The sequence below is a fragment of the Carettochelys insculpta genome, chromosome 5 (assembly GCF_033958435.1).
Source record: "Carettochelys insculpta isolate YL-2023 chromosome 5, ASM3395843v1, whole genome shotgun sequence".
NCBI classification, from domain to species: domain Eukaryota; kingdom Metazoa; phylum Chordata; order Testudines; family Carettochelyidae; genus Carettochelys; species Carettochelys insculpta.
The window spans coordinates 1,199,900-1,214,983 of NC_134141.1; the positions used below are offsets into that span (position 1 = coordinate 1,199,900).

The following is a 15,084-nucleotide window of genomic DNA, read 5'->3' on the forward strand; positions in this document are numbered from 1 at the left end:
AGCTGCACCTCCCCTCTGCCCCCCCATTACCCCCTCATTCCCTCTCCTTCCTCAGGCCAGCAGCCTCAGCTCCTCCCCTCCCCAGATCCACCCCCAGCCTAAGAGCCTCTGACCAGCCAGCTGGGCACTGAAGGGGTAGGGGCACCACTGCCAGCCCCATTCTGGTAATGGGGGGTGCACACGGAGAGGACTGGGCACCCTGGTGCTTTTGCTTTACCCTGTGCTGAGAGGGGAATTTCTGAGGGGAATTAAACAGCCTAAGGTTGTCTGCAAGGCAGAACCTGAACAGGTCTGAGATGCCTGGCAGACTGTGCACTAACTAGAATATGGCATAATTACTATTTTCACTTCGGGCTTCTGACACGCCTGCTTTGCAAAACTAAGAAACTGGAACGCAAGCTGCTTTCCACCAGAATAATGCTCCAATTGTTAGCTGGTGGTGAAAATCTGAATCCATACTGACAAAGAGGAAACTTCTACAATTAGAGGAAGAAAAGGGAGAGGTTTATAATTTTTTAAAATAAACTTTTAATGGGCTTTACCAGCCATGACTGCTCCTTGTTTGCTCAGCCATAAACAACATCAACTGCAACAGACCACATTTTTACTGTACGGTAACAAGTTTTTTTTTTAAACTGGAAGAATCTCACACACTCACTTAAATACCCAAAGACAACATCACAGTGCAAACAACCCCAGCTTTGTTTATGCTGCAGTTACTGAGCAATTTATTTTTTCAAAAATCATTTTTTCATTAGAAAACATTGGCTAGAGAGACTATTTCCTTTCCCAGACGGGGAATCTCAGGGCCTGCCTACAGCAGCACGGCCGTTGCAGACGCTACCTTTGCCAGGGGCAGGGTTCTCCCACCTGTGGAGGAATCCCCCCCACTGGGAAGTGGCAGCAAGGCTGCGTGGGCAGTGCCCATGTGGGGACGTGGGTCAGTCTCACCCTGCAGCTCGGGGGTGTGTGTGTGTGTGGGGGGGGATTTTTCACACCTCAGCTGACGCAGTCAAACGCAATGCGCTCAGGGAGCCCAGGCCTCAGGCTGTTTCTCAGACTTGTGCTACGCGCCACACGCACAGCTGTAGGGATCTGATCTGACTGTACTAACCATGCGGGGCCCGATCCACGGTTCCTGGCAATGGAGAGAGACTCCCACTGATGGCAAGGGCATTTGGATCAGGCCCTTCTGGACAATTTCCCCCTCTCCACCCCACGCTCTCCATTAGTGGACTCCTTGCCATTGCATGTCCTGGCGGTGAGGCCTCGTTCCATCGCACAGCCCAGGAACAAGTCACAGAACCCAACCAAACTGGGCAGAGCATGCGGAACAGGGAATACGGCTGCTTGGCTGGCGGGGGAAAGCCCGGCTCAGGTTACGCCTCGGGGCAGCCCCAAGCAAGGGAGGACACATAAGCGGCTGGGCCCCTGGAGGCAGGTGACTCAGACACGCCCTTCCAGGGACCTTCGAGTGAGGAACGGAGGGGATTAGGAATTCACCTCTGGCCTGCTCCTTACTTCTATTGTCTGGGACCCACCTCGCCCAAGTCACACTCCCTCCATCCTCACCCGCCCCAATGGTAACCAAGCGGGGCTCCCCAGAGCCCGACCTCTGAAGAGCAACACTCAGGACATTGCTGCCTGTTTGTGTCCCAGGGCAGCTGCCCAGACACGCGCGGCACTGCAGGGTAAGGAACACGGTCATGCCCCTCGCCACGTCAGAGGTGAGGAAACCAGCCATGCTGCTGCAGTGCCGGTCCGGCTGGACCCATCATGGTATTACACAGAGCTACCCTTGGCAGGCAGGACCAGCTCCAACAAAGGCTGGAATTCACTGTGCCCAATTCACACCTGGCAGAGACGGGGTTAAAAAAATAGGCAGCAAAATGCCTTCTTATCAATCTGGAAACCTCATTATGGAACATCCTGGAGGCTCTTTTCACATTATACAGTACAATGAAGCAGTATTCTACAGGCATTAGAGTAATGATTATTCCATTACACTTTTCAATCAGCTCTTATTTCAAAGCACATATGTGGGGAGAGAATTGGAAAGAAAGGCAAATTAAATAACATATTTTCACAGGCTTATCGCAGTCTGTAAAGTACGTACACCGCGAGCAACAAGATCTCGGCTCCAGTCACTGGTGTATAAACACACTGTCCTAGACAGCAAGGTGATGACAGACCAGGATGGGGACTACCTGGCTACCAGATTTCACCAGCTCCAGCGTTTATGTGCAAATGCAGTTCCTTAGTTCCCCTTTCAGCAGCCATACAGCGAGATCACCAGCCCTCTCTTGGCTGGGGGAGGCTGTTGGGTTTGCCCTGCCAAGGTGGTGGAGCTCCAGCAGGGGAGAGAAATGAGACACAGCTAACAAATAGATGGGACGCAAGAGGGCTGGTTGTGATGGCAGAGGTCAGGGCTCAACAGCCCATGGGCTTGCTTCCAGCGCTCATGCCTCAGGGCTGCAGCTGGCCGGCAGCCGCTAGGAAGGGATTCCTCCCCCAGCAGCAGACAGGGGAACGGGGCAGGTTTCGGAAGCTCCTTCCCCGGGTGCACCAGGGATAGCTGCAGCTGGAGACGGGATGCTGGCAGGGGTGGAGAGAGGACTCGGAGGGGGCATTGGGTGTTCCCTTCCTTGGGCACTCCATGGGCTGGTTCTTGCTCACATGCCCAGGATCTTGATGGCCATACGTGGGCTTGAGCAGCAGCTCCGCCAGGTCAGGCTGGCTCTGAACCAGGTGTTTGGCACTGTCCTCTGCTGTGTGCGGGAGGGGTTGTTCGCTGGGCTTGTTTGGGCACCTATCACTCACATCCCTGCCATCGCCGGGGCCCCAGGAACCGGTGTCCTGGGTCCTGCCTGGTGAGTGCCAGCTGCACACAATAGCCTGAGTTTCCTGGTGCTGTCAGACCTGGGGTTTGTTTCCAGTTTCGGGTGCTGGGCAGCGGCCTGCCATGTGCAAGAGGTTGGAGGAGATGATCGGGTGGTCGCTTCTGGCCTTAAACTCTGTGACTGGATATTCTGCTGTGGGGAGGACACAGTGACCAGAGCACTTCCACACACCAGACACCAGGCTCTTGGCGGGGGGTCAGGTATTCCCCGTAATAGGTGCTGTAGCAGAGACAGAGCCACCTTCCTACATGCAGCATGTCTCACTGGGAGAGCTGGAGAAACTGGTCATCACGTTCCCGCTTCCCTGAGGTGGAAAGGAGGCTGGGCAGAGCGGTCAGCTGCCCCCACAGGACTCTTACTGGACCAGATAAAATGAGCAGAGTGAGCGTGTCCTCTGGCAGGCTGCGTAGGCCTGACACCCAGCACGCCCTCATATCTGGGGGAGGCACTGCTCCTCCTGACTCCTCAGCACAACAAGGACTCAGCTGCCTGCCTCCAGCTAGGAATGACACTGGCACCGTGAGCACAGTAACCCACAGGTTTATTAATGTACCAACAAACAAAGGGTAAAAAATATATATTAAACCACTACTTTAATTACACACCCTAGTCATAAATAATCAAACACAGTTTGCTATTGTAAAGTTACTCAGTAAGATCTCCTAGTCACACTGTGTGAGACAAAAGGCTTCTGCATGCGGATAGGCCTGACAAACTGTGCATGAGCGGGCAGAGGTGCAAGGACTCGCCCATGAAGCCGCTCCTGTATTGATTGCTCCTCGAGCCCTGAAACAATCTGCACCCATGCAATGCCTGCTTAGCACAGCCCGCCCCCAGTGGAAGATTCTTCGACCATACTCAGGTATTCGATCAGGAGAGCAAGAGAGCAAGCACCCCGAGGGTTCCCTGACTGAAGGAAGGGGGTTACTTTATTTACCCTGGGCACCTGTTCTTTGGACTTGGAACCGTTTTCATCCACAGAAATGTTCCCCAGGAAGGGTCTCTGCTCTCCTCCCCCCGGGAACACACACAGCACACAGCCACGCCACAGTGCGAGTGTGCCAGCCTCACACGCTGTCTCTCCGCCGTCAGACGCCAGCACACAGCAGAAATGCCTGATGGCACGCCTCCATCTCAGCCTCCAGCGTCCTGGGAATCGCAGCATTGATGCCTGCCTCCTGGCTCGCCCATCGCCTCCCATCCACAGGGAGGAGTGAGAGTGGAGTGTTATAGGGTCCGGAGAGCCACAGGGTAAAGCAGGGACAAGTGTTCGGCGCCCTTGATGGGCAGTTTTTTGGTGGTGTAGTAGTGGATAACTTCCGGAACGCTGTCAAACGGGGGGCTGTTCTGACCCAGGATGTATTTCTCTTTGGTTTTTGTCAGCTTCATGTGCATAAAACCTTGGCTGCTCCTGCAAAGGAAGTGAACGAGAGTGAGCATGTTAGAATGGCACAGCCAGCCCCAGACAAGCAAAGGGGTTGGCTTCAAAACGCACTGCTCTTTGCTGGCACCGTGCTGTGGCTGCACAGGGATGGCAAGACGGCCCACCACCACACAATGGCCAGACCAACCTTTGTCTTGTGCTAAGAGCTCAGAGCAGCATGCAAAGGCCTCCCTGCAACAGCACAGCCAGCCAGGGCCATACCAGTGGGAACTTGCTGTTATCCTTCATTGCCTGGGGTGCCAGCAAGGCAGTGCTCTGGGCCTTGGTGCAGCCTCGATGAGCTAAGCCTGGCCAGCTCCCTGGTGACAAGCCAGAACTTGGCCAGTAAAGCGAAGGGCCCTGGCCTGGAGACATGACACATTTCAGCCTCGCAGGTCACTGAGCTCTTCCCTGGGGGGCCCTGGTCCCAGGGCAGGCGCTGCCTGACCTCCCAGGATACAGTGGCACGACGCAGGAAGCAGCAGCATCCGTTTCCACCAGCAGCAAACTCCAGACCAATGCCAGGACCGTGGGCTCCGAGCAAAGGGCAAGTCAGGGCACGTCCGCACTTGTCCCAACCCACAGAACTTTTGTTGTTCACGGTGCTTGAACCCTCCCCCCCGCCCCCATCCTCTGACCAGCAAAGGTTTGCTGCAGGAGTGTGCTGCTGCAACAAAGGGAAACCCACCTGGTGTGCGGGGACAGGTTTGCTGCCCAGCAGGGTCCCACACACTGATGTGCCGTGACAGGGCCATGCCAACACTGAATGCTGCATAGTGTAAACCCCCCCTGACACCGACTCCCTCCAAAGCAGAGCGGCCTCCTGCCCACAGCTCACCCTGCTGCCCGCAGTCGAGGAGTGTCTGGGGCAGAACTGCGGTGGCAGGGAGAGAAATCCTGGACGAGTCGCCCAAGGACCCCAGGACTTTCTTCTGCTGTGCACAGCAGCAAGGGCTGGGCCGGGCAATGGCACAGGCCTTGTCACCCCACCACCAGGGCTCCCTGTAAGCTGGGCACTTGGGCAGCCGCGCAGGAGCGATTCCAACACTGCTCAGTATGAGCAAAGAGCCCACAGCTGAGGGTCTGTTTCTGCTGGTGGCGCACAGGGCACTGCCGCAGCGCACCTAGAAATGTTTACTTCACGCAGGGATGGAAACGATGAGAGGGAACATTGCTGCTGTCATCCCTGCCCAAGGGCTCCCGCACAGGGAGCAAAGCGCTGCCCGCGCCTGCTTGGCGTAGCCTGGGTCTCTGCAGGGGCTGGGGGAGGTACAAGCACAGGCCCTGGCTGCCTGACGTGGGGCAGAGCGGCCAGCGCTGCTTCCTCGGGGCCAGCTTGGCTCAGCAGTTCCACCAGGACGCAGCGTTCCCTGGCACGTAAGGTCAGCATGTGGCTGCGAGCAGGAGGCCGTCTGTGAAAGTGGTGCTCGTAGGTGCTGTCCCTCAGAGCGCAGCTTTCCAAATCCGCCCAGGCAATTCGCTGATCAAGTGACCCTTCTCTGTCAAGCAGAAGCACCACAGAGCCTGTCATTACAGCTTAAAGTCTTGATCTAAACTTCCAAGTTTTTCCTGTTAAAAAATGGAACTTAATTGCTCCCTAAATGATTTCCTGCAAGCCACGGCTGCCAGCTCTATGGTTTTACAGACCTGTCATTCCCGTCCCTTCAGTTCACTGTCTACCGCCTGGGCTGGGAAATGGCTTACAGCCTGCAGGGTCAGAGAACCAGGCACACATGCACGTAAAGACCCTGGCCCGAGCTGGAGAGCAGGCTGTCAGTGCTCTTCGGGCCTAGGGCTCGGGCACTCAGAGGTGTCATGTGCTGCTTCCACCATTATTAAGGAAGAAAGATGCTCACGCTATTCACGTTCCCAGCAGAACGCTGAGCATTCTGACGTCCCCTAGAGCGGACGGGGCTCTCCAAGCAGCTGGCCGTCGTCCATCACCAGATAATTTCCCTCTGAGCTAGAACAGCCCATGTCCATGTTTTCCCCAGGCTGGACTGGGCTGGGGACATTTTGGAGGTACGCCAGAGACAGACAGACAGCAGCTGTTCTTTCCCAGCACGCTGGTGCCTCTGCAGCTGGCAATGGGCCAAGAGGGCCATGGCTGGATTGCTCGGAGTGAGGGGTGTAACCAGGCTCCTCTTTCCGACGGCCTTAGGTTGCTGTAAACGGTGCTTCACGCAAGTGGTGGCATGAGCGTGCTAGTTCCAGAAGCTGCATTTCTCATCAAAGGAAGAAACAGCTGCAGCAATTTTACCTTGCCCTCAGGGAAGGGTCTCTGGTTCACAGGGTCACACTGGAGGGTGCCAGCATTACGCTGTGCGTGTCAGCAGGCGCCCATGGGAAGTAAATCTCCCCAAAGCCCAGCTGCTTTCTGACATGATGGCCAGTGGCACAGCTCACCTCCACAGCTGATGGCCTGGGAGCCACCGCTTACTCTGGCACGTTCCCCAGCCGCCTAGACCATGCCGTGCCAGGCCTGGTCTGACCAGCTTGCAACAATGAGCAGCCCTGAACAATCAGCAGCAGGGCCGTGGCGTCCAACTGCCGCAGCATCCTCTGAGCCACAGGGTCAGGTCCCCGGCTCCTGGCACCCCCGGCTGGGCTGGGCACGTTGGCCAGAAGCAACGAGCCCAAACTAACGTGGTCCTCCGCTGAGCGTTGCTCTGGCTCTAAGCACAGGCACAGCGAGGGGCTGTCTGGAGCCGTTTGTTCACACTCCTGCCCCTTTCAAACAGGGGCACTGGAGGAGGAAAACCTGCTCGCCGCTGGACTTCCCCTGCTGTGCTGTGCACTGTGGGGCAGCCTGTGTCCGAGACCCCCCCATGCAGCATAATGGTGGCATCCTCCAGTGTGATCCTGTGAACCAGAGACCCTTCCCTGAGGGCAAGGTAAGATTGCTGCAGCTGCTTCTTCCTTTGATTACAAATGCAGCTTCTGGAACTAGCCTTGCCATGCCACCACTTGCGTGAAGCGCTGTTTACAGCAACCTAAGGCCGGTGGAAAGAGGGGCCTGGTTTCTCCAAAGAGCAGAGTGCTAAGGTCATCGCCTGCTTCTCTGACAAGCAAGCAATGCCCACAGTGACACCGCCATCCCAGGAGGTGAGCTGCCAAGTTAACGCACCAAAGCTTTCAAGCCACTCAGAATGCCAGTCAGATCTATGGTGCATTACCACAACAAAAAGCAATTTCTGATCTAGACAGTTATTAAACACTATTGCCTAGACAGACCCTAACAACAGGGATGGGCCCCTCCTAATGACCAAGGTATTTAATAATACATCGCACATCTTTGCGGCTGTTGTGGCACATTGCTTGCAGAAAGTACGCCTGCCCCACCACTTCCTTTCAGCTGTAATTGCTCAATGCATATTTCATGAAGGAGAATGCAGAGTACCAGTTACATCAAATCACATCTCCATGAACACTTGCATGGAGAGTGCGTGTGACTGCAGGTGCAGCAGCTGCCCCCATGTGCCAGTAACTGTGACCCTGTCACAGGAATCTTGCCCTCTCAGGCTCTGCTCCTTTAACCAGAGCAGGCAGGATCAGCGACACCAGTTGCGAGCCAAGTGAAATGAGACGGATTTCTGCATCAGTCATGATATCCAGACCTCCGCAGCACACGGGCCTTCCCTCCGTTTGCACTGCAATTCTGAGGGACCTGACCCTACGATGAGGGACAGACCTTACGGTCCAGCAGGCTTGGGCCAGGTACACACACACAGTCGGCGGATGGCCACTCTTCCTAGCACCATGGTGCAAGGCACGAATCCATTCTAGGCTGGGCAGGAAATGCAGCCACCTAACCACTGGCTCAGCTGCACTGCCCAAAGACAGCTGCCTGTGTGAAACTAACCTACGTTACGTGAAGATCCGATTCCACCATCCTTGTTTATGAATAGGCACCTTGAAATTCCAACAACATTATCTCCAGAGCACCCCAAGTTCCTATGCAGAGAGGCAGGGCCAAGAGATTTCCATTACCAACAGGCCACCTTGGTAAGGCATTACTTCTGCGTTACCTTTGCTCTCCCTGGTCCCCAGGGGATTATTCTGACAGCCCATCACCAGGACATCTGGCTGCCTGAACATTTCAGAACAATATCCATCAAGCTCGGGAAAATCTGCGCCTTGCCTAACGCATTTCCCACCTGCCTTTGCTCTGAAGCAAGTCTGACATTTCCATTTGCTGAATCCATTTATTACCCTGAAATTTACATTTCTTCTGCTTCTCCTCAGCAACACTATACTTAGCATAAGTACACAGCAAAGCGCCTGAAAAGAATGGCCTTCAATTAAAGAAATCAATGAAAGAGACGGTCCTGGCTCGACATGAGCTGTCATTTGTTTTACTGCTGGTTTATGAAGAGTAGCAGAGGTGAATGGCGGGGGGGTGTCACACTCTATCACACAGCCCCACCGAACCTTAACCCTTATCTGCAACTCCCTCAGCGTGTCTGTCCGCAGTCTGACATGCACAAAGGTGAGTGGGGGGATGTAATGGAGACAGATTCATCAGGGACTCGGATGAAATCACTAAAACCTTGAATCACTGGAGAACCCGAGTTGTGATTGAAATCCAGATCTTCACAGCTGGGGGGTGACTACACTGACTCACCACACCCCTGAGCACACAGCTGGGCGATATTTAAAATTAAGAGCATGCAGCACTTCATTTGTTCAACTTCATTATTTGTAGCCAGCCGTCATGGCTGCATTGTTCAGGCCACATTCACCATTCTATGCCAGCCCCTTTTTTCAGCTGTTGGTAATGCTCTCCAGTTGCTGGGCCTGGACGATGTTCCAGGGTTGAATACAGGCAAGAGGCAAACGGTTTCAGAAGTATGGCCTGACTCCTCCCTGTCCCCTTCTCCCTTGATCTGTCCTCCAGTCACTGTTCCCTCCCCCACCCCATGCAGGCGTTTCCCGGCTGTACTGAAGTCGGCCCCGAGCCTTCTCTTGGGTAAGCTACGCAGACCAAGCATCACAGCGATGCACCATGTTTTCTAACCTGTTCGTCATCCCCCTGGCTCTTCTCCGAGCTCTCGTTGATGTGTCACCACCCTTCGGGAACTGTGGGCAGCAGAACCGGGCCCAGAATCCCAGCAGCCCTCACGCCAGTGCCCAACACAGAGGCCAACGAACCTCCCAGCTCCTACCCGCGATTCCATCCCAACAATGCAGCAGCTCTTTTGGGCACAGTAACACGTGAGCAGCTCCCGTTCCATCCCCCAGTTGACATCCGCTGTATGTGCGATTTATAAAACAGGGTAGCGTCTAAGCATAATCTAAAAATCACACATTTGAAAATTGGAGCATTTGCCTATGTTGCAGCAAAACTACTGTCATGAAACTGAACCTTTGAATTAAAGCTGACATAGGCATTTTTCTCAGAGTGAGTAACTAACTGCAGGGAGGGTGCTTGTGTGTCAGCTGTGGTGGCTGGGGTGGGGGAAGGGGTGAATTCCTCATCCTCATAGTCAGCTCCTCAAACTACTCTTCATCCTACCCAGTTTGATGCTGCTGGAAGTAGCAGCACATGTGACAGATACCAGGTTTTTGCCTTACTGCTTTTTAGAAAAAAGTAAGTATCTTTCAAATTTTTTTTTCAAGCGACGATGACTGGTAGAATGGGTCAAAAACTCCATTTTTTTTTTTTAAATATCAGAAGATACCATTTCATCAACTTTTGCCTGGGATGTGCTGATTTTGATGGAATTTCGTTTAAAATGAAACCTGTTTCAAATATGTCAAAACATTCTGGTTTGGCATTTAAAGATAATTTCCACTTTTCCATTTTGAAACAACTTTCCACGTGTTACACAGATGCCTGAAACAAACCCACTCTTTGGAAACCGTTGTTTCATGGGACATTTCAAAATCCAACACTCTGTTACACAGGCCACTCTGCAGGTTTGAAACTGGAACAAAAGTCCCAGCTCCAGGACGGCTCTAGCGACTACAGAAGTGTGTGTGTGTGCGCGCGCGTGCGCGTGCGCGTGCGCGCGCCATCACAGCAACACATCACTCTGCACCTGACAGTGATTCTCTCTGGAGCAATTAACAGAAGTGTGCGCGTGCGTGTGTGTGTGTGTGCGCGTGCGTGTGCGTGCGCGTGCGCCATCACAGCAACACATCACTCTGCACCTGACAGCGATTCTCTCTGGAGCAATTAACAGTGTCTCTCCACTATGTCCCTCAGCAAGTCCCAAACAGGTGGCAAAGCCACAGCAGTGTGAGCCTCAGTTCTCTACAAAGGGTTTCCATCCGCAGCCTTGAAAGAGGGGCCAGGCTATTAGCTGGGTGGATAACGTTCAAATGACAGACACTCAATGGGAAACCAGCCTGCCAGCAGCCAGGGGTCTGTCACTTCTCTTTAGATTACACGCAGAGCAGGAATACATTAAAAAACACGCTGGGTAAAATGTTTATTTAAAGAATCGTGAAAAGTGCCGGAGCTCTTCACAAATGATGCAGGGAGAAGGAACCAAGATTTTCTTTTGATACCTGGGTTACACTGCAAGGGTTACTTAAGATGTCCAAACCACAGCACCGGTGTCACTGCTTCTCTGGATATGTATAAGGTATCCAGGCCTGAGAACACTTAAGTGTGTGTGTAACTTGACTCTCAGTCTCATCCCACCCCTGGAAGTTACAGGCACACTTCTGTGCATGCCAGATCAAGGTCTCAATAAATAGTCTTCTCCTGGTCTCACACACTGATGTGACTAACGACCATCAGTGAAAGTGCTCTGTTTACACCAGTCAGAATGAAGCCTGGCCCTGTTCTGACACCTCTTTACCATGTTTAGATGAGTCACAAAATAATCTCCAGCTAAAATAACTGCATTGCTCTAAGCCTGAAGCTGAAACATGAGCCAGGAAGCTTGTGGCAAAGGCTGAGTCTCCCTGCCTGACTGAGGACAGGACAGGGTCTTGGGAGGGAGAAAGCCCCAACTACAGCTGCTTAAAGGTCCGATCAGCGAAACCCTGATTAGCCTCACTTCGGACCAGCCATCAGCCCTATATGGATTCTAGGGGGAGCAGCATGTGGGGTGTCTCCCACTCCAAGAGCATCACAAACAGACCACCAAGCAGCAAGGAACACAAATACAATTGTTATAGATCTGAACATGGGCTTTTAGATTAAGCTTATGACTGGATAAGCAAGTGCCCTGATAAGGTTAAGGCAAGGTTGGGCCACCACTCTTCTGGGCTTCCAGCTGGAGAAATGCAGAACACTAGATGAATGTGTGTTTTGGCATACTACTGATTCTGACAATACCTCCCATTCAACCCAGGGGAGTGGCATCACCTAGCAAGCAAGCAAGCAAGCAAGCACGCACATGCTTTAGGTACTTACACAATACATTTTCTTGCTTATAGACTTACTGAGCTGATCATCTTGACATGCAAGTCTGACTGAGTTCATGAATTAACGCCCTGCAGGTCAGTAATTGATCCCGTCATGTCAAGCTGACTGCTGCTCAAAAACACACACAATTCCATGGATATAGAACTCTGTATTAGAGTTTGTACACATGAACAGAAACCCAGGGCTCTAACTGAAACAGACCTTGTAGGCTGATTCTTAACAGATCGCCTCTGACAAGAAACACTTCTTGTCTGTATTGCAGACTAGCCCACGTGACTGACTGCTTTGCGGGTTGTACTCACTGCATGCTCTGTCGTCTCTTGGAAATATCAAGTACACATTACTTCTACCTTACCAAAATTTAGCAGCATTCAACAGCGTTTTAAAGGGTTATCATCTAATTAGAATTGCGGTATTGCTCTCCTACTTAGGCCTACATTAAAGATCGTCTCAAATGTGTATATACACAACCAGAAGATTTACCTGGCAACGCCCAGTGTGACAAAACAGAATTCTACTTCAAAGGTCTCACTTATCTCTTGCTGCATGGTTTAATCGAGAAGCAATCCTATTCCAGGTTCAGCCAATTTTTCTGGCTCGTCTTGGTTCGGTCTCTCCACATTCGCTCAGTTCATAGAATCATAGAACAATAGAGCTGGAAGAGACCTAAAGAAGCAATCAAGTCCAGCCCCCTGCCGTAGGCAGGTGCAAACCCATCAGATCAGCCCAGCCAGGGCTTTGTCAAGGTGAGACAAACACCTCCAGGGATGGAGACTCCACTACTTCCCTGGGCAGACCATTCCAATGCTTCGCTACCCTCCGAGTGAAAAAGTTTTTCCTAATGTTCAACCTGGACCGTCCCAACCGCAACTTGAGACCATTGTTCTGTGTTCTGCCATCCATGACCACTGTGAACAGCCTCTCTCCAGCCTCTTTGCAGCCTCTCTTCAGTAAGTTGAAGGCTGTTATCAAGTCCCCCCTCAGTCTTCTCTTCTGCAGACTAAACAGTCCCAGTTCCCTCAACCTTTCTTCATGGGTCATATGATCCAGCCCCCTAATTATTTTAGTCACCCTCTGCTGGACCCTCTCCAGTGTATCCACATCCTTCCTATAATTGGGGGCCCAGAACTAGACAGTATTCCACATGTGGCCTCACCAAAGCCGAATAAAAAGGAATAATCACTTCTCTGGATCTACTGGCAATGCTCCTCTTGATGCAACCTAATATGCCACTAGCCTTCTTGGCTACAACGGCACACTGTTGACTCATGTCCAGCTTCTCATCCATTACAACTCCCAGATCCTTTTCTGCAAAACTACTACCGAGCCAGTTGGACCCCAGCTTGTAACAATGCTCGGGATTCTTCCGGCCCAAGTGCAGGACTCTGCACTTGTCCTTATTGAACCTCATCAGATTTCTTGCAGCGCAGTCTTCCAATTTGTCCAAGTCACTCTGGACCCTGTCCCTACCCTCCAGCGTATCTACCTCTCCCCCTAGCTTAGTGTCATCCGCCAACTTGCTGAGCGTGCCATCCATCCCCTCATCCAGGTCATCGATAAATATGTTGAACAGAACAGGACCCAGGACCGAACCTTGGGGCACTCCACTAGAAACTGACCCCCATCCCGACATTGAGCTGTTGATCACTACCCGCTCGGCCCGACCTCCTAGCCAGCCGTCTGTCCATCTTACCGTCCATTTATCCAATCCAAATTCCCTTAACTTGCTGACAAGAATACTGCGGGAGACTGTATCAAAAGCTTTGCTAAAGTCAAGATAAATCACATCCATTGATTTTCCCCTATCCACAGAGCCAGTTAGCTCATCATAGAAACTAATCAGATTGGTCAGGCACGACTTGCCCTTCAGGAATCCATGCTGACTATTCCTGATCACTTTCCCCTCCGCCAAGTGCCTTAAAATGACTTCCTTGAGGAGCCCCTCCATGATTTTTCCAGGGACTGATGTGAGACTGACGGGCCTATAGTTCCCTGGATCCTCCTTCTTCCCTTTTTTAAAGATGGGCACTACATTTGCCTTTTTCCAATCATCCGGGATCTCTCCCGATCCCCATGACTTTTCAAAGATAACGGCCAAGGGCTCGTCAACGACATACGCCAACTCCCTCAGAACCCTCGGATAAATTCGGTCCAGGCCCATCGATTTATGTACGTTTAGCTTTTTCAGATAGCTCCTAACCTGTTCTTTCCCCACCAAAGGCTGTCCACCTTCATCCCACAGTGCATCACTTATCGCATTAGTCTGGGAGCCGTCCTTGTCCGTGAAGACAGAGGCAAAGAAAGCATTAAGTACTTCAGCTTTCCCTACATCATCTGTCACTGGATTATTTCCCTCATCTAGTTGGGGCCCCACGCCCTGTCTGATCATCATCTTCTTGGTAACAGGCCTGTAGAAACTTTTCTGGTTATCCTTCACATTCCTCGCGAGTCGCAATTCCAGTTGTGCTATCGCCTTCCTGATAACTGCCCTGCATTCTCGAGCTATACATTTATACCCCTCCCTAGACATCTGTGCAAGTTTCCACTTTTTGTAAGCTCCCTTTTTGTGACTAACTTTTCCAAGGATTTCCCCAGTGAGCCAGTCTGGTCTCCTACCATGTTTACTTCTCTTGCTGCGCATCGGGATGGTTTCTTTCTGCACCTTCAATAGGGCTTCCTTAAAATACTGCCAGTTTTCCTGGACTCCTTTTCCCTTCAGGGGATTCTGCCCATCAGGTTCTCTCTATTCCACGGTGTGTAATTTACTGTGTAATTTATTTTCTCTTTCCTTTCTTTGGTCAGGATCCTGAAGTTTACCATCTCATGATCACTGCTTCCCAGGTTGTCATCCACCTTTACCTTCCCTATTAGTTCCTCTGTTTGTAAGCAGCAGGTCGAGCCACGCACCACCTCTGGTTGGGTCCTTCAGCACTTGTACCAAGAAGTGATCCTCAACATTCTCCAGAAATTTCCTGGGCTGCTTGTGTACCACCGTATTCGTCTCCCAACAGATGTCAGGGTAATTGACGTCCCCCATAACAACAAGAGCCCACGATCCAGAAACTTCCCTCAGTTGTCCAAAAAAAGCCTCATCTACCTCACCATCCTGATTTGGCGGCCTGTAGCAGACACCAACCACCACATCTGCAGCGCTGCCTACACCGATAAGCTTGACCCATAGATTCTCAACAGGCTTTTCTCTCTCTATGTACTGGAGTTCCGAGCAATCATAGTGCTCTCTTACATACAGTGCAACTCCTCCTCCTTTTCTCCCTTGCCTGTTCTTCCCGAACAGTTTATACCCTTTCGTGACAGCGCTGCAGTCACGCGAGTCATCCCACCAAGTCTCTGTTATCCCAGAGAAGTCATAGTTCTTGGAC

The 15,084-nt window shown here is 52.1% G+C and overlaps 1 protein-coding gene across 1 annotated transcript in view; it reads right to left on the reverse strand.

Annotated features, from left to right (window-relative positions):
• Positions 1-519: 519 nt before the first annotated feature.
• SHB (SH2 domain containing adaptor protein B) overlaps positions 520-15,084 on the reverse strand; it is a 129,230-nt gene continuing 114,665 nt past the window's right edge. The window contains exon 6 of the mRNA XM_074994505.1: positions 520-4,311. Coding sequence (XP_074850606.1) covers positions 4,128-4,311 — 184 coding nt within the window. The 3' untranslated portion in view covers positions 520-4,127. The remainder of the gene's footprint in view (positions 4,312-15,084) is intronic.